The sequence below is a fragment of the Canis lupus genome, chromosome 2, assembly GCF_003254725.2.
Source record: "Canis lupus dingo isolate Sandy chromosome 2, ASM325472v2, whole genome shotgun sequence".
NCBI lineage: Eukaryota > Metazoa > Chordata > Mammalia > Carnivora > Canidae > Canis > Canis lupus.
The window spans coordinates 63,821,231-63,833,512 of record NC_064244.1 but is presented as its reverse complement, the minus strand read 5'-3'; the positions used below and the strand labels follow the sequence as shown (position 1 = coordinate 63,833,512).

General features: G+C 46.3%; 1 protein-coding gene across 1 annotated transcript in view; it reads right to left on the bottom strand.

Annotated features, from left to right (window-relative positions):
- Positions 1 to 12,282, bottom strand: part of LOC112660202 (uncharacterized) — a 52,064-nt gene extending 39,782 nt beyond the window's left edge. Inside the window, exons 1-2 of the mRNA XM_035714025.2 lie at positions 12,277 to 12,282; positions 11,838 to 12,127 (exon numbers count right to left, since the gene is read on the bottom strand). Of these exons, the coding sequence (XP_035569918.2) occupies positions 11,838 to 12,127; positions 12,277 to 12,282 (296 nt within the window). The remainder of the gene's footprint in view (positions 1 to 11,837; positions 12,128 to 12,276) is intronic.

Genomic DNA, 12,282 nt, shown 5'->3' with positions numbered 1-12,282 from the left:
GATGACCCCAAAAAACGAACGAACCAACCAAAAAACCCAGAAATCTCAGTTTGGAGCTTTCAAGATTCAATTCCTTCATGAGTCGCATTTTTTTAATTCAAGTTTATTTAAGTATTGTCTACACCCAAAGCAGGGGCTCAAACTCAGGATCCCTGAGGTCGAGTCACATGCTCCTCCTCCTGACCCAGCCAGGCACCTTTCCTTCAAGAGTAACATTAACCTTAACTGATTTTTTTCCCCAGACACTGAGCTCCCCAAATAAGACCCAACCATGCCAGACCCGCTCCAATGCGCCTTTCGGACTGAAGGTGCAACCCTGATCACCCCTGTATGTACTCCCAGCCCGGGCAACCCTGGCTTCAGACTCCCCGACTCAGGCAACCAGCTTGGTGCAGGGAACATAGGGCGAGCAAGTGAGCGCGTGGCCCTGCCCTCAACGGGAATAATTTATTAACCACGAACATTATGGGATCCCTGGGTGGCTCAGCGGTTTGGCGCCCGCCTTCAGCCCAGGGCGGCATCCTGGGGTCCCTGGATCGAGTCCCACACGGGGCTCCCTGCACGGAGCCTGCTTCTCCCTCTGCCTGTGTTTCTCATGAATAAGTAAATAAAGTCTTTAAAAAAAAAAAAAATTAACCAAACATTAAACAGCCAAAAACGGTTATTAAATAATCCCTGAAGCAAACTTACAACTACATATGGTAACGGGCAGGGGAAGTGGAGGCGCTTTGGAAATGGTGCGACAGGAGACTGTGTCTGCTCTAAATCTTTATCCATATTAACTCATTTAATCATCAAAAGACCCTATACGGTAAGTTCTAGGATTATCCCACTTGGGGGATGAGAAAAAGTGGGCACAGAGAGGTCAGGGGACGCGCCCGGGGTCACCCCGCCGGGCGGTGGCCCGCCCAGGCGCACGCGCGGCCCGACTCGAGACGCCTGAGGTAATCCCCTAATCTGCCCGTCGGTAAATCCCGGAAGGAAGAGTGAAGCCGGGGCAGGGCCGGCCCGGCTCGTCCCACAGCAGCGCGGCGGGCCCACCAGCCGCTTCTCAACTGGGCAAACTGAGGCCCCTGAGGAGCCGGAACGCGGGTTCTGAGCACCGGACTCCTCAGCCCCCCTCAGCTCTCCTTGCCGGAGGTGGTCAGCGGCACAGGGAAGCACCGAGGCGGGGCCCAGCCGCTGCCCTCGGCGCGAGGCACTCACCTGGCCTGACCAAGGCGGACAGCCGCGGCCCCTCAGGCGGCCTCTCAGACGGCCTCTCGCGCCTCCTCTCCAGCCTCTCCGCTCCCGCCTTGCCCTGCGCGCCTGCGGCCCCGCCCCCCGCAGGCCCCGCCCCCGCCCGCTCGGGCGACCCATAGCGCCCACAGCGCCCCTGCCGGCTGGGAGGCTGGGAGGCTGCGAAGGCTGCAAGGCGCAGGCTCGCTAACTGTCTTCTAGGCCCTTCTTGCGGCTTTTCCCCTTTCCTCCCTCCCTCCCTGGCTTTTCCTTGGTCTTTCAAGTTTTCAGTCACACAGTCATTCTAGTGCTCATTCTTACACTTAATAATTATCTGTGTGCCAAAAACAACAGCAACAACCCCCCAAAAAACAATTAAGTGTGTGCCAGAAACTGTTCGCAGGATAAAGCAGAGAAGACAAAATGCCTGTGCCCATCAGCTTACATTCTAGGAGAGGACAGCAGAGGAGTGGCTTTCCAGCCTTGTTACTCCCAGCTGCCGTTGCGACTCCTTTTACCCCGTCCCTTCCCAGGACACTTACACACACACACACACACCTAAAACTCAAGCTCAGGCTTCATGGAGCAATACTTACCCAGGAGATTGGCAGCTCCTCAAAAGACAACCAGAAAAACTTGCGACCAACCACAATTAACTCTGTAAGGCTTTTGCTGTAGTAATGGAAAACGCTAACCTTGACAATCCGGGTAGGATCTCGGAATGGAGGGACAAGGAAAGGAAATTGTGAGGTTCAGGGGGAACCCTGGGTGGCCCAGTGGTTCAGCGCCTGCCTTTGGCCCGGGGCGCGATCCTGGAGTCCCGGGATCGAGTCCTGCGTCGGGCTCCTGGTGTGGAGTCCTGCTTCTCTCTCTGCCTGTGTCTCCGCTTCTCTCTATCAAGAATAAATAAATAAATAATCTTAAGAAAGAAATTGTTAGGTTTTACATGGTCGGCCTGAAGAATTAGGGACTGCAGAGCCAGGCAGCGCCAGGTTCGAGAGTGCTTTAACATGAAGCACTCTGGGTGCTTAGGGACATAAGGTTTTTTGTGATAGGGTGAAGCAGGGTGCATGCTCTTGTTTTTGGCTGATTCTGGTGTTCTTCCTCTTTTAGGCGGGTCTCGGTAGGTCGTGAGTTGTTTGTGGCTTGAGGAGTTCCAGGACCTTATCCGTAGTGACATCTAGTGGAAGGGTGACCCCACCTAGTAGCCTTAGGTCACCCATTTTGGAGAGGCCCTACCTCAGTCTGCCCAACAGAAATGTATATAGGGTCGGGGTCTGGGCTTGGGTAGTTCAAGCAGGTCTTTCAAGATAAGGAGTGACTGGGAGTCTGTGAGACCTAACAAGCAAGAAAGATGTTATCAAGAAAGCGGAAAAATTGAATTTTAAAAGGACATTTTTAGTTCCTTAAGTGTATTGGCTATCAATGAGTTTAAAAGGCTATAGAACTTCCTCTTTAGTAATATAGCTTCTTCTTGTTCTTGTCCTTCTTCTTCTTGTTCTTGTCCTTCTTTTTTTTTTTAAAAGCAGGCTCCAGGGCTTTTTAGGTGGCTCAGTGGTTGAGCAACTGCTTTTGGCTCAGGGCATGATCCTGGGGTCCCAGGATCAAGTCCTACATCGGGCCCCCATGGGAGCCTACTTCTCCCTCTGCCTATGTCTCTGCCTCTCTCTGTGTGTCTCTTGTGGAAAGAAATAAATAAAATCTTTAAAATACATAAATAAAGTAGGCTCCACACTCAGCACAGAGCCCCCAACATGTAGCTCAAACTCATAACCCCAAGATCAAGACCTGGGCAAAGATGGAGAGTCAGACTCCCAACCAACTGAGCCACCGAGGCACCCTATAGTAAGTAGCTTTAGTAAATAACATCCTTCTAATTTTAAAGAAATGTTAAATGTAATTTCCTTGATATTTATGTACTAAATAAATTATAAATTTTGAAATACTTTTTAAATATTTTATTTATTTATTTATTTATTTATTTATTTATTTGAGAGACAGAGACAGAGAGAGAGCAAGTACATAAGCAGGGGGGAGGGGTGGAGTGAGAAGTAGGTTCCCTGCTGAGCAGGGAGCCCATGTGGGGCTCCATCCCAGGACCCTGAGCAGGATGCAGACACAACCAAATGAGCTACCCAGGCACCCCTACATTTTGAATTATTTTTAAAAATAGGGATTGTTTGGGATTGGGCAAACGTCTTGGAGTAAATTTTAGGATTAGTGAATACAAGGCAAGGATCTTAAAGCAAGTCTCAGTCAGTAAAATTGCTATTTGACAGGAATGTGTTTTCCCAGACGAGTAATCTCAATGAGATTCCTAGTTCAAGAGCCCATCCTGCAAACTCCAGAAAAATAGGTCTGAACAAATTCCTAAACCAAACAATTATTTATTGATTTATAGCCTTATCTTACTGAGCACAGCATCATTTTTGCTGTATTCTACAGGTCTAAGCAATAGCAAAGAGCTCCCAGACTCAAGGAAAGGGCAACAGACCACATCTCTTGATGTAAGGAATATCAAAGAGCGTAACCATCTTAAATCCTCCACATTTGAGGGCACCTGGCTGGCTCAGTAGGTAGAACACGTGACCCTTGATCTTGAGGTTGTGAGTTCAAGCCCCATACTGGGTGTAGAGATTACATAAAAAATAAAATCTTAAAAAAAAAAATCCTCCACATTTGGATGATGTAGAAAATAAGGAGTCCCTTCTTCTGAGCTAAAGAAAGAAGAGGAATACAGGAGAGGCAGCCCAGGTGGATTGGCTGATCATTGCCAATTAAACTTTCCTCCTGGCAGGGAAACCTAAATATAACTTTTCTTGTACTCTCTAGTGCCAACCTGGGGTCTCAAAGTTGGGCCCAATTTCCCCAAACGCATTTTCCTTTTATGCAAACCACATCATAACATGAATTAAGCTGGTGTTCCTTAGGTCTTTGACTGTATCAACTTCCAAAAAAGTCATTTTCCCCCATGTTTTTGTCTCTGAAAAGGTGTTTTACCTGTTTTGGCTAGGAAATGGGAAATATTAGAAAGTAATCAGCATATACAGCAGAATAGAAACATGCATAGTGATCGATTTTCTCTGAAGATTGGGTATTGAGTGAGCCATTTGTAACCAGCTATAATGTCGTACTCAGAAAAAAAAATAAATAAACCTTAAAAAAAGGTTAACATAAAAGCAATTTTCCATTTACATATTATAGTAAATGGGCAGAGAATGAAGAGCAACATGACTAGAATAAACCAAAGATTTGAAGAGCAAAACCAGAAAGATAAGGTGGAAAGTACTCTTCATTTCATCTACTTGGTCTGATGGCTTGGAGTAGCAATTTTTCTTTTCATACTGTTTGCTTTTAGAGGAACCGAGAATCTTCTAATTATAGCCCAATTGTCAAAGGGTAATGAATTGATAACAAAATGTGGTAGATACATACAGTGGAATATTTTTTTAAAGATTTTATTTATTCATTTGAGAGAGACAGAGATCACAGGCAGGGGGAGGGATAGGAGAGGGAGAAGCAGACTCCTCACTGAGCTGGGAGACTGACGGAGGTTTCAAACTCTAGACCTGGACATCATGACCTGAGCCAAAAGCAGACGGTCAACCATCTGAGCTACTCAAGCACCCCCATACAGTGGAATATTATTCAGCCTTCAAAGGGAAGGAAATTCTGACATATTCTCCACAATCATGACAATGTGGATGAATCTTGAGCACCAAATGTTAAGTGAAATCAGTCATTCACAAAAGGGCAAATACTATTTTATTCCACTGACATGAGGTACTTAAAGTCAAAATCATGGAGACTGAAAGTAGAACAGTGATCACCAGGAGCTGGGGAGGGCAGGGAGTTAGTGTTAATGGATAGAGTTTTAGTTTCTCAAAATGAAAAGTATTCTGGAGATGGATAGTGATGATGGTTACACAACTATGTGAATGTACTTAATGCACCAGAATTGTACACTTTAAAAAATAGTTATAAAGTGTTAAAGAGTCTCTCCCTTATATCTTCAATGAATTCACCTTTCTTGCTTTTGTGTCAAGGTAAGATCCTAATCTATATTCACAGGAAATTGTCTGCAGAACACCAAACATCTAGCAGCAATGTCCACAATAGCCAAACTGTGGAAGGAGCCTCGGTGTCCATCGAAAGATGAGTGGATAAAGAAGATGTGGTCTATGTATACAATGGAATATTCCTCAGCCATTAGAAACGACAAATACCCACCGTTTGCTTCGACGTGGATGGAACTGGAGGGTATTATGCTGAGTGAAATAAGTCAATCGGAGAAGGACAAACATTATATGGTCTCATTCATTTGGGGAATATAAATAATAGTGAAAGGGAATAGAGGGGAAGGGAGAAGAAATGGGTAGGAAATATCAGAAAGGGAGACAGAACATGAAAGACTCCTAACTCTGGGAAACGAACTAGGGTCGGTGGAAGGGGAGGCGGGTGGGGGGTGGGGGGACTGGGTGGCGGGTACTTAGGGGGGCACTTGACGGGATGAACACTGGGTGTTATTCTGTATGTTGGCAAATTGAACACCAATAAAAAATAAATTTATTATTAAAAAGAAAAAAAAAGAACACCAAACATCTGCAGCTTCACTAACCCCCTTTGGCTCCCTATGCAATTTGAGATGTTTTAGGTCATCTTCAAGGGTATGAAAATTAACAAAAGGAAATCTCACTAAAATAAAGCCAGGAGGCCAGAAGGGGGAGCTCTTATGCCATACCACTTGATGTCAATCACAGGAAGAATGATCAATTACAGACCCCAACAGAATAGTCACAAGGATCATCAATTATAGGCCCCAAAAAGAAAAGACGTTCACTGCATCACCTACAAGAAATCAACAGCTCCAGCAACTCAGCCAATGAGAAACATCATCACCCTGAAATCTTGCTCTTCATCAGTGGATTTTTGTTCAAAATAACTCTTCCTAGTTTCCTCCTCCTCCATAAAATAACATTTCTCATTCCTTTATTTGTTGTACTAGCTAGCCTATGGTTTTTACTGTAGCCTGCCTGTCCAGAATGGCAATTTTTTGTGATTCCCAAGTAAAACCATATTTGTTGGTAAAATAACTGTTTAATGAAATTACATGGTGTCATAAGTGGGATCTGGAGAGGACACCACCCCACCCCCAACTCCAAGGATGGTGAGCAAACAGGTGCTGGTACCTATAGAGCCCATTGAGCCCACTGCTTTCCTGCCCATCCTGGAGTCTGAGTGAGTAAGTCTCTCCTGAATTGCTAAGTAGTCTACTCTGCGTTTTGAGCTCCCTGGCCTTTATTTGGGATCTATTTGAAGGCTCTGTCTTTTCTGAGAGTACTCATTTGGCCTTTAGTCTGACTCCATTTTGGAATTGTACTGTTCCTATCAGAACTGTGCTGGCCTTTGGCCTGATTCCTTTTGGAAATGGGCCATTCCTATTAAAGTAGCAGTTTAGGAATTTTTCTTTTCACTCTAGAGAAAAACCTCTAAGGGGCACCTGACTGATTCAATCAGTAGAACATGTAATTCTTGATCTCAGGGTTGTGAGTTCGAAACCCCATGGGGGATGTAGAGAATACTTAAAAAAAACCCAACTCAACTGTAAGAAATGGGGTCCAGTCAGCAAAATGTTTTGAGGCATCCCCCTTCTGGATTCCAGACAGTTTTATGTTTAAAAACTGTGATCCCGGGGTGCCTGGGTGGCTCAGTCAGTTAAGCACCTGCCTTCCACTCAGGTCATGATCTCAGGTCCTGGAATTGAGTCCTGTGTTGGGCTCCCTGCTCAGTGGGGAGCCTGCTTCTCTCTCTCTCTCTCTGCCATTCCTCCTGCTTGTGCTCTCTGGCTCTCTCTCCCTTTCTGTCAAATAGATAAAACCTTTAAAAAGGAAAATAGACCAATCAACTTTATAAAAAAAAAAAAAAAAAACAACCTGTGGTTCCTCGTACACATTTCTAAGCAAATGGACCGACTTAACCAAAAATAATTTCAAACACCGATGCCCATTATAGGGAACTTTCAATCTGGACGAACTTATTTTTCTCCAAACCAAATTGGACAGCCACAGGTTTAAAGTTGTCAAAGCTGAATGGGATGCCTATTTTGATTGGTATTTTGAAGCTTCCAAATGTCATCAGGAATCTAAAATTGCCTCTCTGCTGAATACAATTTCTAGACTAAGTGAGGCAAACAATTAGGAAAAGAGAAAAAGGCTTCTGGGGGACAAACAAATCCCAAATTTCTTATGTTCCCTGGACTAAAGCTGTATTGTGAGCCATAGTTAAAGAGTTTCCTAAAGTGACTGAGGACCCCCATAGGTTTGCTGAAGAATTTAACACAGTTATTCAAACTTACCAACCCGGTTTCTCAGATTTCTATCACTTAGCCCACATGCTTGCCAGTGACAGCCAAGCCAAACATTGGATGAAATTTGCCCATGGGAGCATGCTAAATGGGATTTAGAAAAACAAACCCCTAACTTTTTGGCAAAATACTAAAAACACATGCTGAAAACCTCCACCGAAAAATTGCAGTAGCTTTCTCCAAACCAGTCAAATTTTGACTGGAACAAAATTCAAACTTGCACACAAAATCTGAGGAACCTGTTCATGACTATTTTACATCAGATTTTCAAAGAAAATTCTGGTCTTCCTTTAGATGTTGAATCCACTTGGGTAAGCCTTTAACCCCATATTTATTAATGGGCTGAGCCAGGAAATTTCTTTTTGTTGAAGGACAGGGGGAAATGGGAAACTGTGTCCACTCCAGATTGAGTTAATTTGGCAAACCGGCTCACCTGCATGCTAGATGAGTCACCTAAAAAGAGAGACCACTAAAATTCTGAATTTTTAACTCCGGCAAATAGAAGTCCCTAAACAAAACTGCAAAACCTCATGATCTCTGCTGTTATTGCAAAAAGCCAGAACATTGGAAAAAAGACTGTTACCAACTTATAGCGCCATCAGCCCTCCAGCTAGCCTTTCTAGCCTTTCCAGCGGCCTCCTAATTCCCAATGATGGGGCTCCGGGGAACTATAGAGGATTTTCCCAATCCTCCCTCTTACTCAGGTTGAAGAAAAAAGTCTTCAGATTAGGAATGAATCTCTCTGTGTTCTTATTGATACCAGAGCTACACACGCAGTGCTTAACCCCACTGCTACACAGCAAGCCCTGCCTCAGAATATTAAAATATTTCAAATAGTAGGGGTCTCTAATAAACTTCAACAGGTTCCTAATTTTGAATCTATTCCCCCTCTTTTTTTAAAGATTGTATTTATTTATTCATGAGAAACAGAGAGAGAGAGAGAGAGAGACATAGAGGAAGAAGCAGGCTTCCTGTGGGGAGCATGTTGTGGGACTCAATCCCAGGACCCCAGGATCACAACCTGAGCCGAAGGCAGACATTCAACCATTGAGGGAACCCAGGCACCCTGAACCTATTCCCTTTTGATTAGGCTGCTTAAATTACCCATCCTTTTCTCCTTAGTTTCTTTTCCCCTATTTTTATTGGACAGAGATTTCTTAGAAAAATATCATGGTAGGGGATGCCTGGGTGGCTCAGCAATTGAGCATCTGTCTGCCTTCGGGTCAGGGCGTGACCCAGGAGTCCCAGGATCAAGTCCCACATCGGGCTCCCTGCTTGGAGCCTGCTTCTCCTTCTGCCTAGGTCTTTGCCTTCCTCTCTGTGTGTCTGTCATGTTTAAATAAATAAAATCTTAAAAAAAAAAAAAAAAAAGAAAGAAAAATATCATGGCAGAATTTATTTCTCCCAAAAGGGGGAAATAATTCTAGAAACTGACAGAAATAATTCTAGAGAGATGCCTAGGTGTCTCAGCGGTTGAGCATCTGCCTTTGGCGCAGGAGTCCCAAGATCGAGTCTCACACTGGGCTCCCTGCATGGAGCCTGCTTCTCCCTCTGCCTGTGTCTCTGCCTCTCTCTCTCTCTCTCTCTCTCTCTCGGAATGAATGAATAAATAAATAAATCTTTAAAATAAAATAAAATAAAATAAAATAAATAAAATAAATAAAATAAAATAAATAAAATAAATATTTAAAAAAAATATAGAGGGCAGCCCAGGTGGCTCAATGGTTTAGCGCCGCCTTCAGCCCAGGGTGTGATCCTGGAGACCTGGGATGGAGTCCCACAAGGGGTCCCTGCATGGAGCCTGCTTCTCCCTCTGCCTGTGTCTCTGCGCCCGCCGCCCCCCCATGAATAAATAAAGAAAATATTAAAAAAATATATATATATATATGAAATAGAGGGGAGCTTGGGTGGTTCAGTCAGTTAAACATCTGACTTCGGTTAAGTGTCCGAGTTTGGTTAAGTATCCGACTTTTGATTTAGGCTCAGGTCAGGATCCCAGGGTCCTGAGATGGAGTCCTGCATAGGGTACCCTGCTCAGCGGGGAGCCTGCTTCTCCATCTCCCTCTGCTGCTCCCCCTGCTTGCATGCCCTCTCTCTGTCAAATAAACAAATCTTTAAAACTTAATTAACTAATTAAAGTGAAATAGAGTAGTATAGAAAATGCCAAGGTGCCTCCCCAAAAATCAGGATAAATATATGTGTGCGTAATGGGTCAGGACATAAACACAGAGAGGAATATAAGGGCAAAAATGAAGGCCACTACTCACAAGAAACCCTTATAGGAGTGCACCAAGAGACATGTAGAAGTACTGTTCAAAATAGGAATAAGAGGGATCCCTGGGTGGCACAGCGGTTTGGCGCCTGCCTTTGGCCCAGGGCGCGATCCTGGAGACCCAGGATCGAATCCCACGTCGGGCTCTCGGTGCATGGAGCCTGCTTCTCCCTCTGCCTGTGTCTCTGCCTCTCTCTCTCTCTCCCTCTGTTACTATCATAAATAAATAAAAATTAAAAAAAAAAAGGAATGAGAAAAGATACAGTAGCAATCAAAATGTCTATCAGTAGTAATAAGAATAAAAAAATAATGCATCTTACCTTGGATTACTAAATAGCAACAGAAATGACTGTCTCATAGCCATATACATCGACACAAATGAATCTTAGAATTAGGACTAGGAAATAAGCAAACCAATTTGCGAAGGAGTACTCACAAGTTGATCCTATATTTGTTGTTGGGGCCAGGCGGGAAGGGAAACTCCTCAAGATGGCGGATACGCCAAAATGGCTGAGGTTCCTGTCACCACCTCCACTTGGGACGCCAATGGACCAATGACCTACTGACAGCTTGAGCAGACCCTTACACCTCTCCTTTGGACTTCCCCAACCGAACCCAATGCCCTTCAAACCCCAGAGGAGGAAGTCACCTTTGACTGGTCGAATTGCAATCCTTCCTTTGCATAGCGAGGGTCACTCTGGTTGGATTGCAATCCTTGCTTTGCATATGAGCCAACCAATAGGAAACCGTTCTGCCTTACAACGTTATGTAAGCCCCCGACCACCTTGTCTTGGCGCGACTTCCTCGACTCACTCTCTTTCCCCCGTGAGTCGTGGAACCTCGCCCGAGGGTGCCTGCAATAAAATCTGTTCTTGGACCCTCGCCTGCCTTGGCGGTCTCATTTCCATCCAGTTACTAAAAAACTTAACATTTGGTGCCGAAACCCGGGAGGAGATCGAGCCCCTGCAACAGCACGGAGGCTCTCTCCTCCTCCGTCGGACTGGGACTCCGCTCTCTTTCTCTGCTGGGGTCACCGGACTCCTTGCGGTGAGTGTTCCCTGGTTTCCGACCCTCTCCCGGGGCGCCCTGTCCTAATCGCGGCCGTGTCAGGGCAAACCCTCCTCCGCCACCTGGTGGCTCCGCGGTTCCGGGGAGTAAAGGAGACCAAATTCGATTCCAAAACGCCTTTAGGATGCCTACTGGCTAATCTCCGAACTCTGGAGTTAGACCAGGACTTACGAAGGCAATGCCTTATCCATTACTGTACCGTCGCTTGGCCTCAATATCGGCTGAATAACCAATCACAATGGCCACCTGAAGGCACTTTTGATTATCAGATACTTACGGACCTTGATAATCTCTGTAGACGCCAAGGCAAATGGTCTGAGGTGCCCTATGTCCAGGCTTTCTGGACCCTGCGCTCCAGACCAGAACTCTGCTCTAGCTGCTCAACCTCTCAGGTACTCCTCGCCCGCTCTCCCCCGCGGACTCTTCCCCACTCCACCTCTAGAGACTCCAACTTGGCCCCTCCATCCCCCCTCGCCGAGCCTCCTGAAGATCTCTCCAGGCCCCCTGTAAGGGCCCCACACCTGTCTCCTCCTCCCTACCAACCCGCTCCCCAACAACCTGTGTCCCCGACTCCTTCCTCAATCTCCGACACTCCAGGCCCAGGCCCAGCCTCGAGCGTACCCTCTCCAACCGTTCCTCTCCTCCCAGCCCCAGAACCTCAACCACCTTCCAGCCCCCTCCCTTCCCCTCCTATCTCTGCCCGTACCAGATCCAAAAACTCTTCCCCAGACCTGGTCTGCCCCTTGAGGGAGGTTGCAGGGGCTGAAGGGGTTGTCCGAGTCCATGCGCCCTTTTCTCTACAAGACCTATCCCAAATAGAAAAACGCTTAGGTTCCTTTTCGGCCAATCCCGACAACTACATCAAGGAATTCCAATACTTGGCGCAGGCCTATGACCTAACCTGGCATGACTTACATGTCATCCAGACCACCACCCTCACCATTGAGGAGAGGGAACGTATCCAGGCTGCTGCCCGGGGACACGCTGATCAGGTCCACCTGACCGACGCCACAATGCCGGTCGGCGCTCAGGCGGTCCCCGTAGAGCCAGGCCGGGATTACCAAGACGGTCAAGATGGCCGCCGGCGCCGCGACCACGTGGTCCGATGTCCCATCGCTGGCGTGCGGGCGGCCTCTAATAAGGCCGTAAATTATGACAAGATCAGGGAAATCATACAGGCCCCTGACGAAAACCCGGCTATATTCCTTAACCGGCTGACCGACGCATTAATTCAGTACACTCGCTTGGACCCGGCCTGTCCCGCGGGGGCCACGGTTCTAGCCACACATTTTATCTCTCAGTCAGCCCCAGATATCCGCAAAAAATTAAGGAAAGTCGAGGAAGGCCCTCAGACCCCCAT